At 33.7% G+C, this 14,996-nt stretch overlaps 1 protein-coding gene across 1 annotated transcript; it reads left to right on the top strand.

Annotated features, from left to right (window-relative positions):
- Positions 1 to 3,308: 3,308 nt before the first annotated feature.
- Positions 3,309 to 14,538, top strand: LOC145241302 (uncharacterized). Its single transcript, XM_080104081.1, has 3 exons — positions 3,309 to 3,863; positions 9,189 to 9,425; positions 14,449 to 14,538. Exons 1-3 carry the CDS (start codon positions 3,327 to 3,329, stop codon positions 14,536 to 14,538), a joined length of 864 nt encoding a protein of 287 aa, XP_079960207.1. The 5' UTR covers positions 3,309 to 3,326.
- The last annotated feature ends 458 nt before the right edge of the window (positions 14,539 to 14,996 follow it).

Genomic DNA, 14,996 nt, shown 5'->3' with positions numbered 1-14,996 from the left:
CTTGGTCTTAGATGCATTAAAGGTAACCAGCCACCTCTTCCCCCACTGAACCACGCACTCAAGATCAGAGGAGAGAGAATCAGAGAGAACGTTGTCATTTGCAGCCTTTGATGTGTTGCCATAGATGGTCGTGTCATCAGCATAGATGTCAACAAATGATTTTAGTATGTGTTTTGGGAGATCAATGATGTAGATCAAGAAGAGAGTTGGGCCAAGGATTGACCCCTGAGGGACTACAGCATTAATACTGTGGACCTCTGATTTCTGCCCATCAACCACTACTCTTATGAGCCTATCAGAGAGAAATGATTTAATGATAGAGAAAACATTTCCAGTTATACCATAGCTGGAAATCTTATGAAGTAGGCCTTTATGCCATACCTTATCGAAGGCCTTTGATATGTCAAGAGCAATTGCCCTAGAAATGAAGCCTCCATTGAGAGATTCACTAATTCTATGTGATATAACTGTTAGCACATCTGCTGTAGATCTAGCAGAACGGAAACCATATTGCGTGTCCACTCTTCACACAACGTATATTGTTCTAGTTTATATAAAATTTTCTATCAAATATATTTTAATAAATGATGCTTAATTTATTCCGAAAAAAACAAAAAATCTAAACAGTAAATAATTTTCAACTTAAAAATACTTATGGCTGATTTTGCTCCTTCGACCCCCCCCCCCCAAATCAACAGAGCTGTCATAAACCACCCTCATCAGATTTTATGCATTTCATTCATTATTTTCAATCCTCTCATAATATACCTCTTATCCTCGAGTTACTTTCGGCCTTTATATGTGGTGACTAACCAGTAAAATAGGGTTGATTTAATTGTTATTGGCCCCCTACAAAAGGAGAGTGAACCTGTTAATTCACTCTTGTCCGTTTGTCTGTCTGCACTTTTCTCAATAACCATGCTGTGGAATTTTAAAAAAATTTTGCACAAACATTAAACATGATATAAGTAAACAAGTAACAGAACGTATTTTCACCTAGGAGTACTTTTCAGGTTAAAATGGCTAAAATTGACACTTTTGTGCTTAGTAAAAAAAAAGTGATGCCTTGGATTTTTATAAAACTTTCTGAAAAGTTATAACTAACTGATTTCTATATAATTTTGTTTGTCTATACTTTATGATAACTCTTGGATGTGCCCCAGGGGCTCTTTTAGAGTTTATAAAAACACTCCATTTTGGGGACTATTTTACCATATTTGTTCAAAATTTTCTGTGTATGTTTATATAGCAGTTTTGCATGGTGCTGAACTCAAATTTAAATATGTTAAGGCCTTGACAACATTTGGGGCTAAATAGAGGGGGGGGGGAGACGACAAATGATGGACTTGGCCATTTCTTTTTTTACATGTTTCAGAACTCAAATTTACATATGCTAAGGCCTAAAACTGCACTGTTTGTTCATTTTCACCAAGATTTGATGTCCCCCCGGGAACTTTTGGGGCTAAATTGGGGAGTGGGGGGCAATACTGAACTTAGTCATTTTTTTATGTCTCGTTCACTGTGCACTCACAGGGAACCATGCATGCTTCACTTGTTTTCTATGTGGATATGTTCATACATTTCTATATGCAGGATTTACTCCTAAACTAATTAACCAATCTTTTTATGTTTCTGAATTTTTAAGATGAGGATTGATTATTTATATTATTTGGATTATTCAAACTACTGTTCTGATCTTGAGTGTTCAATCCTCAGTGCAGACGGTACCCACAATACAGTTGCAGATTACTTCAGACTTCTACCTAATTATGGCTGATGGAACAAGAACATGATACCACGATGGGTTTCATTCAAAATTCCATGCAAATTCCAGAGTTCAACAGAAAAACTCCTGAGACATCTGAAGAAGGTCAAAGGTAACATTGGCCAAGACGTCATGGAAATAACACTCAAGATGAGAATAATTGTGTGAAGAATCCAAATACTAATTAACCGATCATTATGAATTTTAGAACATAGCTAATAAGCATAAGGAGTAGTAGTATGAGTTAATTTAGTTTCATGAAAAGGGAGTAAAAAAGGGATGTAACTCCTTACGAAAATTCAGATTTCACAAATTGTTTTTGTGAAATTTTATCAGTATGTGTTAGACCCAAATTAATAAATATCCCCAAATTTCAATTCATTTGGTGTATATTAATGGAAGTTTAGGGAACATAATTTTAAAAGTTTTAATATTTCAAACTTGGATTAGATTTGATCCATAATCATTAGACACCAATTAATCAAGATTTATTGACTTTCTTCTTAAGATCCCTTAAGCTTAAGCATTAAATTATATAAATATATTTTTTAAGAATTTTAATCATGTTACCAATTTTCATCCAAATTAGATGATCTTTGTAAGGAGACATAAAAGTGACACAAAATTTTTGAGTTCAAAGGGAAAATTAATTTTACCTGCCCTGGGACTGGTATTCTTTTAGTTATATATAAAGAGAGAGAGAGAGAGGAAGAAGGAGAGAGAGAGAGAGAGAGAGAAAGAAAAGAGAGCGCATGTGATTAAATTAGATCCATAGTCATTCGACATTAAGTAATCAAGATTCACTGAATTTCTTAAGATCCCTTAAGCGTAAATCTTAAATTTTAGACATTTTTTAAAGAACCAAATCATGATTTTGATCCAAATTGGAATAATGATTGTTTTTTAATAATTTTTTTATGTACATTATAAAGGAACAGATGTCAATTCATTTGCACATTTCTTTAAATTTTAAAAAGAAAATAAAAAAAATATTCTCTCAACATGACTTTTTTTAAATTATAAAATAAAATAGCCAATTTGAAACTGTAAACAGACAGCCATGTTTTTTGTTTTTTTTTAAATGTTTGGGGAAGAAAATGGTTTTAATGATTTTTAATAAAGAGCGACTATAAAGGGAGGTAATTCGTTTCTCATTAACTAATATTTGCGATGATGATGGCTTTTTTGTAACACTGGACGTAAAAACTGTTCTGTTCGGAAGAGGAATTAATTTTACCTGCCCTGGGACTGGTATTCTTTTAATTATAGATATAGAAACAATGAGAGAGAAAGAAAGAGAGAGGGAGAGAAGAAGAGAAAGCAAGAGTGCCGATGATTAGCTTGTGTATTTATTTTATTTACCACTAAAGAATCGCCTTATCTATCCGCTTATAAACAAAGCCCTGGTCGTTAATATTGCAAAACAATTGAACGAAGTCTACTTCTGATAAAGACTTATTTTTCGCATGAACTCACTGTCACATGGTCTTGCCTAATCAGATTTTATGACAGATCTGCGGTTAAGTGTATTTCTTTTCTTCTTTTTTGTCAGCTTTGTCTGATGGACAAAGAAGTGTGTGCTCAACCCGACAATGCTTCCTTACAGCGCCAGAGAAATTCCACCGACTTCACAGCAGCAACCGATGCCAGTCGCCATCGCTGCCACAATCATTCTTTTGATGATGGCGAAATTTCCGAAATCTCGTCCGTGGCATCACTCAATGAGAGCGCGTCGCCACCGAACGAGTTGTCCCAACATTACCTGACCGTTCATAACAAATCTAAAATCGAAAGCAGTTCCCTTAACAAAGATCAGCAACCGGAGATCCCTTATCTGACAACTCTTATCAAATGGTTAGCGACGTTGATTCTCGGTATCCTTCTGCTGGGGACGCTGGTCACAAGCAAAATCTCCATCATTTCCCTAGCCGGGACCTTCAACTCGACGCAATTAATGGAGGATACGAACAACGTCACGCAATTCAGTATGCTGTTGATTATATTACTTGTACCAAATGTCATCACGCTCATCCGATCCATATGGAATGGGGGACTGCGTGGCTCCACACCATGGCCCGATGCACTTGGGATTATTTTAGTAAGTTTTCTCTTGTAATTCTTTGCTTTATTACTCTTGGTTATCTCCAAAAAGGCATATTATTACTTGATTATTGATTATTATATTGTACCCAATATATAGTAGCGCCTCCCACCAATGTGAACCAGATGTAAAATATGTTTAAATATATTTTAATTCATGCAGATTTCGTATTTATTATTATTAGAGTCAATAGTCTATTGATTATTATATTGTACCCAAAGTATAGTAGTGATTTCAAAAGTTTAAAAATTATATAGAGGTACAGGATACTTTCAGGCATAAGTAAGGCTGGTGCAAAGAAGGTGGGCTCTCTCTACCGTGCTAGAAAATTACTTATGCCTGAAAGTATCCTGTACCTCTATAAGGCCACCATTCGCCCATGTATGGAGTATTGTTGTCACATTTGGGTTGGTGCATCTGCTGCTTGTCTCTCGCTCCTGGACAGGGTTCAAAAGAGGCTTCAGCCTCTGTCCCATCGACGAAATGTTGCATCTCTCTACCTGTTCTACAAATACTTTAATGGTGAATGCTCTGATGAACTGCAAGCACTTGTACCTCCTCAACGTGACTACCCCGACAAACCCGACAAGCAACTGAAAGCCTTTTACTCCAATAGTTTCTTCCCCAGAACTGCAAGTCTTTGGAACTCCCTTCCGGGATTCTTCTTTCCCAACTGTACTGATATGCAGAAGTTCAAGTGTAATGTGAACAAACATCTTTCAACTCATCTCCCTTCATAATGTCCCTGCATTTTATGTCCCCGATAGTAGCCCCCTACTTCAAAGTGGCACTGTGCCTTGTTTGGGGTGAAAATTGAATTAAAATATATATATATATATATATATATATATATATATATATATATATATATATGACTTGGGTGCCATTAGCTAGAATCGAAACCAAAACATATAGCATTCCAGCCTTAGTTGTTAAGTTTGAAAAGTTTGCTAGAAATGACATCATGACGTTAAAATTTGAAAATTTGACAAACAAATTCAGAGTTTTAATATAATAATAGATTACTTCTATTTAGAATGTCTTTTTGTTTTTACAAAACGTCACTACTTATCAAGGCATGGATGCCATTCAAGGATAAGGATTAATGAGTGTATGGTAGTCAATAGGACAATATTATAGCAATCGTTAGTAGCGGAAATTTGGTAAATTGGATTACTTAAGGGGACGGCTCATCGAGAACTTGTTTACGTTGGACTTGAAGACGACTATATTGCAGTCAGTTGGAAAGCAGGGAAACGGAAAAGAGTTCCACAGGCAGGCAGTACTAAGAAAAAAACTTTGTTCATGGAATCCATGTTTAGGTTTTGGCACAGATAAAGAGTGGGGGGAAATTATTAATAGTGGTTTCAACTAAACAAATGTTTTTCGTGAAAGTTTGGCTGGGGGGGGACCATAGATTTAAGACTATTTAAGGAAATGAGTCAGATTTTGATTTACTTTACCATTAAACTTCTGTGTGTCAGTATAGGTAGGGAAACAGGAAGCAGGATGGGAATTCCAAAGTATAGCAGACTGAAGAAAGAAGCTATTAGAGTAGAAGGCTTTCCAGCATTTAAAAACATCTCTAGAAGTTCCTTCAATAAAGACCAGCAACATGAGCTCCCTTATTTAACAACCCTCATCAAATGATTGGCCATGTTGATCTTCGGTTTTCTTCTGTAAGGGACGCTGGTCACAAGCTAGATCTCCATCATCTTTCTGGCTGGTACCTAATATTTTCCCATCTTTTTGGTATCATTCGTAAGTTTAATATTCACCAAATTACTTATCTTCAGTTTTCGAAAGATGGTTTTAATTGTAATGTGAAAAATTAATCTCTTTCATTTTTTCGCTTAAGTAAATATTAACATTTTGCCTCACAACGTTTTTGTTAGAAATTAGCTGTACAAGGTCACGTGTTGCTGTGACTCAGTATGGTTAAATGAAAAAAAAATAACAACAAAAAGGGAGAGAAAGTGCAGGTTTCTTGTATGCGTAATGGCACAATACTTTTGGATACACAATATTTTTAGTTATTCTATTTTCTGTGTAGTCATAAAGATTGCCTGGTTTATCCATTCTAGCACACGCAACATGTGTTTATGTAAACCACACGGTTGTAAAGATTATCACTTAGATTTGTAATAGTAATGTCGAAGCGATGTTTTTTGTAACTCTGCGACACCAAAAACATTTTATTCTATTTTTCTAAAATATATAAAGAAATCAATAAATATTTAATAAAGTAATATATTGCTATAATTCTAAAAAAAAAAATAAAATAAATAAATAAATTGCTATAATTCTAAAAAAAATAAATAAATAAATAAATAAACAGGGGTAGGAATGCTGAGTCTCATAACTGTATCCCCAGTAATTACTGCCTTCCATAGTTGTTGTCATCTCACCACGTTTTGGCCAACTAATCCTCTGGCCAGATTTGAAACCACTATCTTCAGACAATGCTCACGTGAAATCATAGAGATTCAACACCTCTATCCACTGTGGCACAGGCCCTGAAGGACGATCAAGGTTGGATTTTTTTGGTTTTATATGTCCAAGTTTTTCATTCTTATCTGGCCTTCCATTGTCGGGTCCGTATCGAATGGTATATTATTTTATTATTGGGACGAAGATTTCATATTTATTATCATAGAGTTAATACTCCATTGATTATTATATTGTACCCAATATATAGTATTGATTTAAAAAATTAAAAAATATGACTTGGGTGCCATCAACTAGAATCGAAACCAAAACATTTAGTACTCCAACCTTATTCATTACCATTTGAACTATCGTCAGGTGGATAAGATATAGTTAAAAATAAACCTATTTAGTTGTTAGGTTGGAAAAGTTTGTTGGAAATGACGTTTATGTTTAACTTATATTAAAATCAAACAAGGCAAATTACCAATTAGATGTGAGGTCTGCTGTGGTACTCCACAAGCACTTAATCAAAATTAAAGCCGACCTACCTTTTTCCTCAGATACACTAATACAAATTATAAAACTCATCACTGATAGAACCTACTTTCAATTTAATAATTCTTACTATAGACAGAAATTTGGACTCCCTATGGGTAACCCCCTTAGTGGTGTACTAGCCTGCTTATTCTTAGAATTCTTAGAAACCAACTCTTTTAAACACAGACTTCCTAAAAACTCCACATATTTTAGATATATAGATGACATTCTTATTTTTCTCCCTAAAAACACACAAATAGAACAAATTAGAAATAAATTAAATTCAGTGGAACCATCTATAAATTTTACACATGAATCCGAACAAGACCACTCCCTAGCTTTTCTAGACATATTCCTCATCAGATCAGAAACCGATCTGAGTTTCAAAGTACATAGAAAGACCACACACAAAAACGACTATATTCATTACTACTCACACCACAATGATAAAATAAAGACGGGCATGATTATAGGTTTTTTCTTACGTGCCTTTAGAATATGCAGTCCCCAATATCTTAATGATGAATTTCAATATATTACGAATGTTTTAAGAAAACTACAGTATCCATCCTATTTCATTTCTTACGCAAAGAAAAAAGCTACGAAAATACACTATAACATAAACACACAGAAAAATAAAACAGATACCTCACTATTAAACAGACATCTTTTCATTCCCACCCACACCAAAAATACAAAAATCTACGACACTCTTAATAGACTTGGTTTTCACCTGATACAAACAACTTCCTCAACCATAAAACAGACATTAAAAACTACCAAGCACTCTCCCAAAACCCTCACATCCGATGCCGGTATATATTCCATCCCATGTAACAACTGTCAACAAGCGTACATAGGTGAAACACAACGAAAATTGAAATTAAGACTTAACGAGCACAGAAGAGATATAAGGAATGGTAACGCCCTAAATGCACTCTTTTGCCATTGTGCAGAACACGATCACTCATTTAATTTAGATCAAGCGAAAGTTATTAAATACGTGATAGATAGAGCTAAAAGAAGACTTTTAGAATCAGCACTAATTTTGAATACTAATACTATTACGCAAAGAAAAGGCTTCTACCATTTAACCCCTAGCATAGGGAAAATAATAATCAAAGAGCAAGGTATCAGGGTGGATCCTGGCTAGCCGTTTTTCTTTGAATGTTTCAGAAAAATGAGTAGTTTCGCAGAAGAAAAAAAAAAAAAAAAAAAAAAATGTACATATTTATTTTAATGCATTTTAAAAGTGTATATATAGACATCAAACAACCTTCCCATACGCACACATATTCGTCCTTTCCCGACATGGGTTGGATTTTTAAAAACTGTCTTTTTTCGCACGATCTATGACTTTTTCTTTTATCACATTTTTATTTCAATTATCCTGAAGATGTCCTCTGAAACAGGGACGAAACGTTGATTTTTTAATAATTTCATTCGGTTTTTTCTATTTTTTCTTTAAACACATATATATATATATATATATACATATATGTGTGATAGTTTATGTGTGTTCATGTTTATTTAATTTATTTGTTTATTTTCTATTGTTTTTGTTAGTTTTAAAATTATTTTGTATCGCTATCCTAGAGTAAATTTTATCCTGTGAACACAGTTGTTTGCTATTTCTCTTCTACAGTTTAATAGATGTTGGGGTTCTTTAAAGTATAGGATAGCAAATTTTTCATGAAGGCATAATCTACATGGGTCGTCTACTGGGAACTCAAGGAAAGCAGACATTCGCCAATAGTCAAATGGGAAATAATAAGACAAGCTACCACATGTAGAGACCTAGACGACCCATGTAGATAAATTTTACGATCGTTTGGTGTCTTTAAAAAAAAACACCCAATATTTTTGCTAATGAGGAGACTTTGTTTCAAAAAACTAAATGATAAAATTATTGTCCAAGACTTATTGTCTATCTCAATAAAAACATCGTTTCCGAAACGATTGTACAATTTATTGATTTTGTTTGTTCTTCCTTGTGAAACGGATTTTTAATTTTAATCACAAATTATCAATCATCTTACTCAATATATATATATATATATATATATATATATATATATATATATATATATATATATATATATATATATATATATATTAGCGGAGCAGATTTGCCTGGTCGTAGAATACGCTTAAATATAATATTTTAATTTGTCCAGATTTCGCATATATTATTATTACAACACCAAAATCAGCCTTATCGCTGCAATCTATAGTGTTGTTTTCTTTAAGCCAACAATTTTATCTTTCCATATTTTATGTATATATATATATATATATATATATATATATATATATATATATATATACTCTGTTTCTTTTACCCCTTTTTTTCAGTGTACAATTTCCAGTTTTTTGGAATCATGTGGTCTTTGTCTGCTTGTGTTCCATCAACTTGGGAATCACGCTGCTGTTTCTGACATCGCCTTCCTCAACATGGTTTTCATTTTCACAATCATTTACAACGTCTACCGATGCTGTCGGATCGGAGTCACCAGAGTTAAGGGGTGGTTTGTGCTCTTTCTCGTGGCAATGACCTTCGAGGTGACCGGCATTGGTCTCAGTATCTACGCGGTAAGTGACCTCTCCATTCAAAACATATGACTGCCCCATCCAGGTGGTATAGGTTGCCTTGATGTGTTGGGGGCACAAGACAGAAATAAGCAACGTTAGTTGTTAAAAAAGAAAACACAATCACATAAAATAAAATGAATGTTAAAAATCCTTCTTTTAAAAATGCTTTATAATTACCAAATTAAATCCATCCGAATACATTTCAGTTTCTTCATATATAATTCAACAAATCTTTTGTTAATAATTATGTAAATTTCTTCTGGCTTCGATGTCCAAAAAATAAAGATAAATAAAAAACCGTTCTCACCACCCTGCTATCTAATTTCTTCGAACTGCAAAGGCACAACTCTCTGCTCACAAGACTCGCTCCTTCTGTCACTAAATCCTAAATCAAGCTTTTATATTACGTTCAGCAGCATCTCATTTGCATAAAGCGATCAGTTGGATTAGCATAAAACCTGGAAAGGCAGCCATGTTTTCTTTTCTTTTGTCTGTATGGGACTGCACAAGAAACAGGTATGTAGGGGAACCTGGAGCAAAACGAGATACTTAAGGAAAAAAGAACTGTCGAGTCAAAAGTAACATTGACATATAAACCATATTCTGTTTACTGAACATTCAACGTATTGGAAAACAATGCCATAACAAAAAAAAAAGATGAGAAATTATTTTCAAAAGAAATACAGACGATTTATTCAGCTAACTGTATTGTCCCGTTTTGCCCCATGCTTGGGGCAAAACGAGACAGATCTTGGTCTGAATAAGTCAGTCTTCACAGAGCTCACAAATGAAGATTGGGGTCTTGTTGCATTCGTCTAGACCTGCACAGCCGTAGTGTGCCCATTTCCTACAGTTCCTTTGACAGGCTACCCAGCTTTCTGCACTCTCAGAATACAGTTCGTCACAGATCAAAATAGATAAATTTTGAATACTTACCCCTTTTTGATGTACGGGGCTGAATAAAACAATGGTAGACCTTGGCGGCAAGGCATTACCACATGATCTCTTGATCAGACTCCTCACGAAAGAGCTCTCTCTCTCTCTCTCTCTCTCTCTCTCTCTCTCTCTCTCTCTCTCTCTCTCTCTCTCTCTCTCTCTTTATTTCAGTTATCTGTGGTGTCTCGTTTTACCCCGCTATCTCATTTTGCCCCAGGTTCCCCTACTGATTTTTAATGCCTTTTAATTACAAATTAAAAAATAAATGGCTTACTCTGTGACCCTTCGAACATTGAAAGGAATTTGGAAGTATTTAAACTGTTGAATAGAAAGTCATTTCTATCCTTAAAATTTTTTAATGAATTCTCATATGTTTAAAGATTAAATGTTTTATAGCAGCAGCACTACAAGCAACGGTACGAGTTTGTAGCTATATTAACAACAGTGATCTGAAAAATTTTCACAATATTTTATATATATATATATATATATATATATATATATATATATATATATATATATATATATATATATATATGTATATATACTAACAGTTCAGACCGTTTATGTGCAGCTTTATGTGCATATGTATATACATATTAAAAGTTTGACTCATGTCCAGGTAACCTACATCGAAAATTTTAAGTGTTTAAACCCAAAATTGGCAGAGGAGTTTGATAGAGTCTGCAAAGATCAACAATTTTAACTTTGACCTCTTCACAACCAAATTTTCGCCCAAAAACTGATTAAAAAGCTTGCTGCATGTGTGATTATCTTTTATGTAAAATTTGAAATGTTTAGAACCAAAATTGGCTGAATAATTTGCTAGAGACCTCAAAGGTCAAATCTTTGTAACTTTGACCTCTTGGCAGCCAAATTTTCGGCCAAAAATTGATTAAAAAGCTTGCCCAATGTCTGAATACACTTTATGTAAAATTTCAAATGTTTAGACCAAAATTGGCTGAGTAATTTGATAGAGACCGCAGAGGTCAATTTTTTTTTAACTTTGACCCGAATTTTGACCCCTTTACATTTATTGTTTTGGGCTCAAATCAAATTAAAAAAATTGATTCATATCCAAGTAAGCTCATATAAAATTTCAAGTGTTTAGACCCAACATTGGCGGAGGAGTTTGGTAGAGTTTTCAACGGTCAAATTGTTGAACTTTGACCCTTTGACAGCCAAATTTCTGGCCGAAAACCAATTAAAAAGATTTTCTCAAATCTCAATAGCCCTTATGTCAAATCTGGAGTCTTTAGACTGAAAATTGATAGAGTAGTTTGGTAGGGAAATATGCACACACAGACACACAGGCAGACAGACAATTCCACACATATATAAACATTGTGAATAAATCTTATATAAATAGAGATTTTGACATCAGTCCATTCCAATTTTTTTTAAATACATTTCAAAATTTGTCTCATTTTAAAATATCAGACATCTTATCGACTTTTAGAAATGGAAAATATTGCTTTGATAATAAATAATAAATTTCCAACAAATAAAGTAGATGTCATGATTGGGAATCGAAACAAAACCCTGAGGTTCTACCCACAGAGCTACATGGACTTTCTTATAAATAGAGCTTAAAACATTACCTTAACAAATAAATTATAGATTTGGCGTGACGTCATAGATTTATGGTTTCTATCATGTTTCAAAACATGAATTCAAACATAAACAATAATAAACAGATAAATAAATAAATGATTAAACATTAGCGCTGGAAATTATTTTAATGGTCCAAAACAAATTATTTTAATGGTCCAAAACAAATTATTTTAATGGTCCAAAACAAATTATTTTAATGGTCCAAAACAAATTATTTTAATGGTCCAAAACAAATTATTTTGCTTTAACTATGTATTGTATGTAGTTCTTTCACAGTTATATAATTCTCGTAGCAAAGCAAAAATATGTGAATGGAGAGAGCATATATTTGTTAATTAAAATTGGATAATTCCATGATATGGTGGTGATTTTTTTAATAGGATTCAGAGGGGGGGGGGGTCAATTTTACTGTTTCACTTTTCATGCTTCCATGTGGTGTTTCTTTGTGTTTTACATCTGTAGCAGTTTCTATATGTCTGGCTTGCGCCTGCAGCTCATATGTATTAGTCTCCGTATTTAAGGTTTTCCTTAATATTTCAGCCATTTCATTAGTGTTATCTGTTGTATCTTCTCAACTATCCCTCTGATTCCAATCTCTCCAATTCCTTTTTTTAAAAGTTTTTCAGTATTGTTCCTAGTGCTCATACTACTAGTGGTGTTATCTTGACTTTCTTCATCTCCCATATCCCTTTGAGTTTTCTGACCAGTTTTGTGTATTTGCCCCACTTCTCCGTCTCCTTGATCTTCACTGTGGACTGCTGGAACGGCAAAATCTACAATCTGGCAGGAATTTTTCTTCTTGTTAACTATTATGACTTCTTATTATGACATCCGGTCTTCTTGATTGGATGGGTTTATCTATTTGTACGTCCATGTCCCATAAGATTCAGTGATTTGTGATCTCAAGTACTGCTGCCGGGTTGTGCTTGTACCATTTGTATGGATGTTCAAGATACAGTTGTCTGCATAATTGCCAGTGTCCTACCTTCCCCACTTGATCGTACTAATTTTTAGATTCTATATGGGCTAGTTTGCTGCATTCCCTTATTATGTGGTTTATTGTTTTGTCTCTTTGTCCACAGAGTCTGTGTTTACTATTGTTTTGTGTCTTATTGATCTTTGCTTTGATGTGGTTGGTTCTAATCACATTATCTTGTGCAGCTGTTATTAGTGATTCAGTTTCTCTGTTTAGGTTTCCTTTTCATAGCCATGTCCAACTGTTATCGTTAGTTTCATCTTTTGTCATCCTTATGAATCGTCCATGTAGCTGTTTTTATTTTCCCATTTTTCTTTTCTCGTTTTATCCCTTGCCTCTCTTTTTCCCTGTCTCTTGCTGCGGTAATTATTCTTTCGGTATTCTGCATTATGTATTTTTCTAATTCCTTTTCATCTCATTTACACAGACTTCTATACAAACCAGTTCTCTTCATCCGTCTTTTCTTTTCACATTGAGTCGGTCAGTATCATCCTTTGGATGTAGTGCATTGTGCATAATCATGAGTTTCCTGGTTTTCTGGTCGAAATGCCTCAGTTCTTCTTTGGTATAACTTATAAATGTTCCAGAGTATCTTACTAGATACACTGCCCATGTGTTTATAGCTTTAATTAGTTTTCTACTATATGATTTTGTTTTGAGGAGTTTTCTTGTTCTTCTGCAATATTCCTTTCCAATTTTCTCTTTCATTTCTGTTGTTTTGATGTTGTCTGCTTCCAGAACACCAAAATATTTGTAGCAATAATGTTCACTTACTTCCCTTATCTCTGTATAGTTGGGTAGTATCATACCTTCCATTGCTTCCAGTTTTCCATTTCTTATGACCAGCAATGCACACTTTTTCCTACTGAATTCCATTCAGATATCATGACTGAAGCTTCTGGTTGTGTTTATTAGCATCTCTAGTTTCTTCTTGGTTTTTGCAAACAGTTTCAGGTCATCCATGTACATTAGGTGCCTCATTCTTTCATCTGTATTAGTGAACTTGTATCCAGCTTTGCATTGTTCTGCCTTCTATATTTTGTTTATGTAATAATCCTATTCAAATTTAAATCTTGTTTGACTTGAGCGAAAGATAACTTTTAAGTTTTTTTCTTAACTGACTTATCAGTTCATTTATTTATCATTTAATTCCAAATCAAGTCTTTTTGATAAAAATAATATTTCTGTTTTCTTTTTAATTTTCCAATTTTATTATTCATTCAATATGAAAGTCATATTGCTGATTGCAGTTTCATGTTATTTTCAGGGCAGATTTTATTTAATTGATAGATGGGAAAAGATAGGTAACTGACAAATACTATCACTCCAGAGAAAACCTAGGGAGGAGGGAGTAGTAGTAATTAAGGTTCGATTGTAAGAAATTCACTAATTTTAAGCAATTTTATAAATATAGTTTGAAACGACTTTTACTTTTTATTTTTGTTAAATAAAAAAAATGCTTATTTCATTCTTGTTCTGAGATTTTACTCTCGATAGGCCAAGAGCAGACTCAGGGCGTTCATTCAAATCAAGGAATGCCATGAGCCTGATTTCTCCCTACGAAGAACACGTAATGAAACTACGTGATATTCTGATATGAAGAACACGTAATGAAACTACGTGATATTCTGAAAACAGACTTTTTTTAATTTGTTGGTTGAGAAAAGATTTGAATAAACTTAAAAATTTAAATTTGATATTTTGTCAAATGTTGAATTATGTATTTATTAGATAAATTTGTAAACATTTGAAAGATTATTTGGATTTTTCGGATTACTATGCTCATCTTAATGTTATTGTCACAATGTTTCGGCCGATGTAACCTCCGATCTTCTTCAAATGTATCTTCACTCAACTCAGGAATCTTCCTGTCGAACTTGGGAATCTGCATGCAATTTTGAATGGAACCCTATAGTTAACAGTAGCTAGTATGCTCTTGTTCTATGAGCCATGATGAGGTAAAAGTCTTAAGGACCTGTGACGTAACGGATAAAGTATTAGGTAAATTCAATCTTAAGTGAGACTCTCCTAAAGGTTGAAGGTGC

Source organism: Euprymna scolopes, chromosome 2 (genome assembly GCF_053919585.1).
Source record: "Euprymna scolopes isolate OS-2025 chromosome 2, ASM5391958v1, whole genome shotgun sequence".
Lineage (NCBI taxonomy): Eukaryota > Metazoa > Mollusca > Cephalopoda > Sepiida > Sepiolidae > Euprymna > Euprymna scolopes.
The sequence above is the reverse complement of the archived record's forward strand: the minus strand, read 5'-3'. Positions and strand labels throughout refer to the sequence as shown.

What these genes read in the sequence shown, in the direction of transcription:
- LOC145241302 (XM_080104081.1), top strand. Translation starts at nt 3,327, where the DNA reads ATGGACAAAGAAGTGTGTGCTCAACCCGACAATGCTTCCTTACAGCGC. An exon ending in ATGCACTTGGGATTATTTTA is followed by an intron (nt 3,864 to 9,188) that starts GTAAGTTTTCTC and finishes CCTTTTTTTCAG; the next exon opens with TGTACAATTTCCAGTTTTTT. An exon ending in TTGGTCTCAGTATCTACGCG is followed by an intron (nt 9,426 to 14,448) that starts GTAAGTGACCTC and finishes TACTCTCGATAG; the next exon opens with GCCAAGAGCAGACTCAGGGC.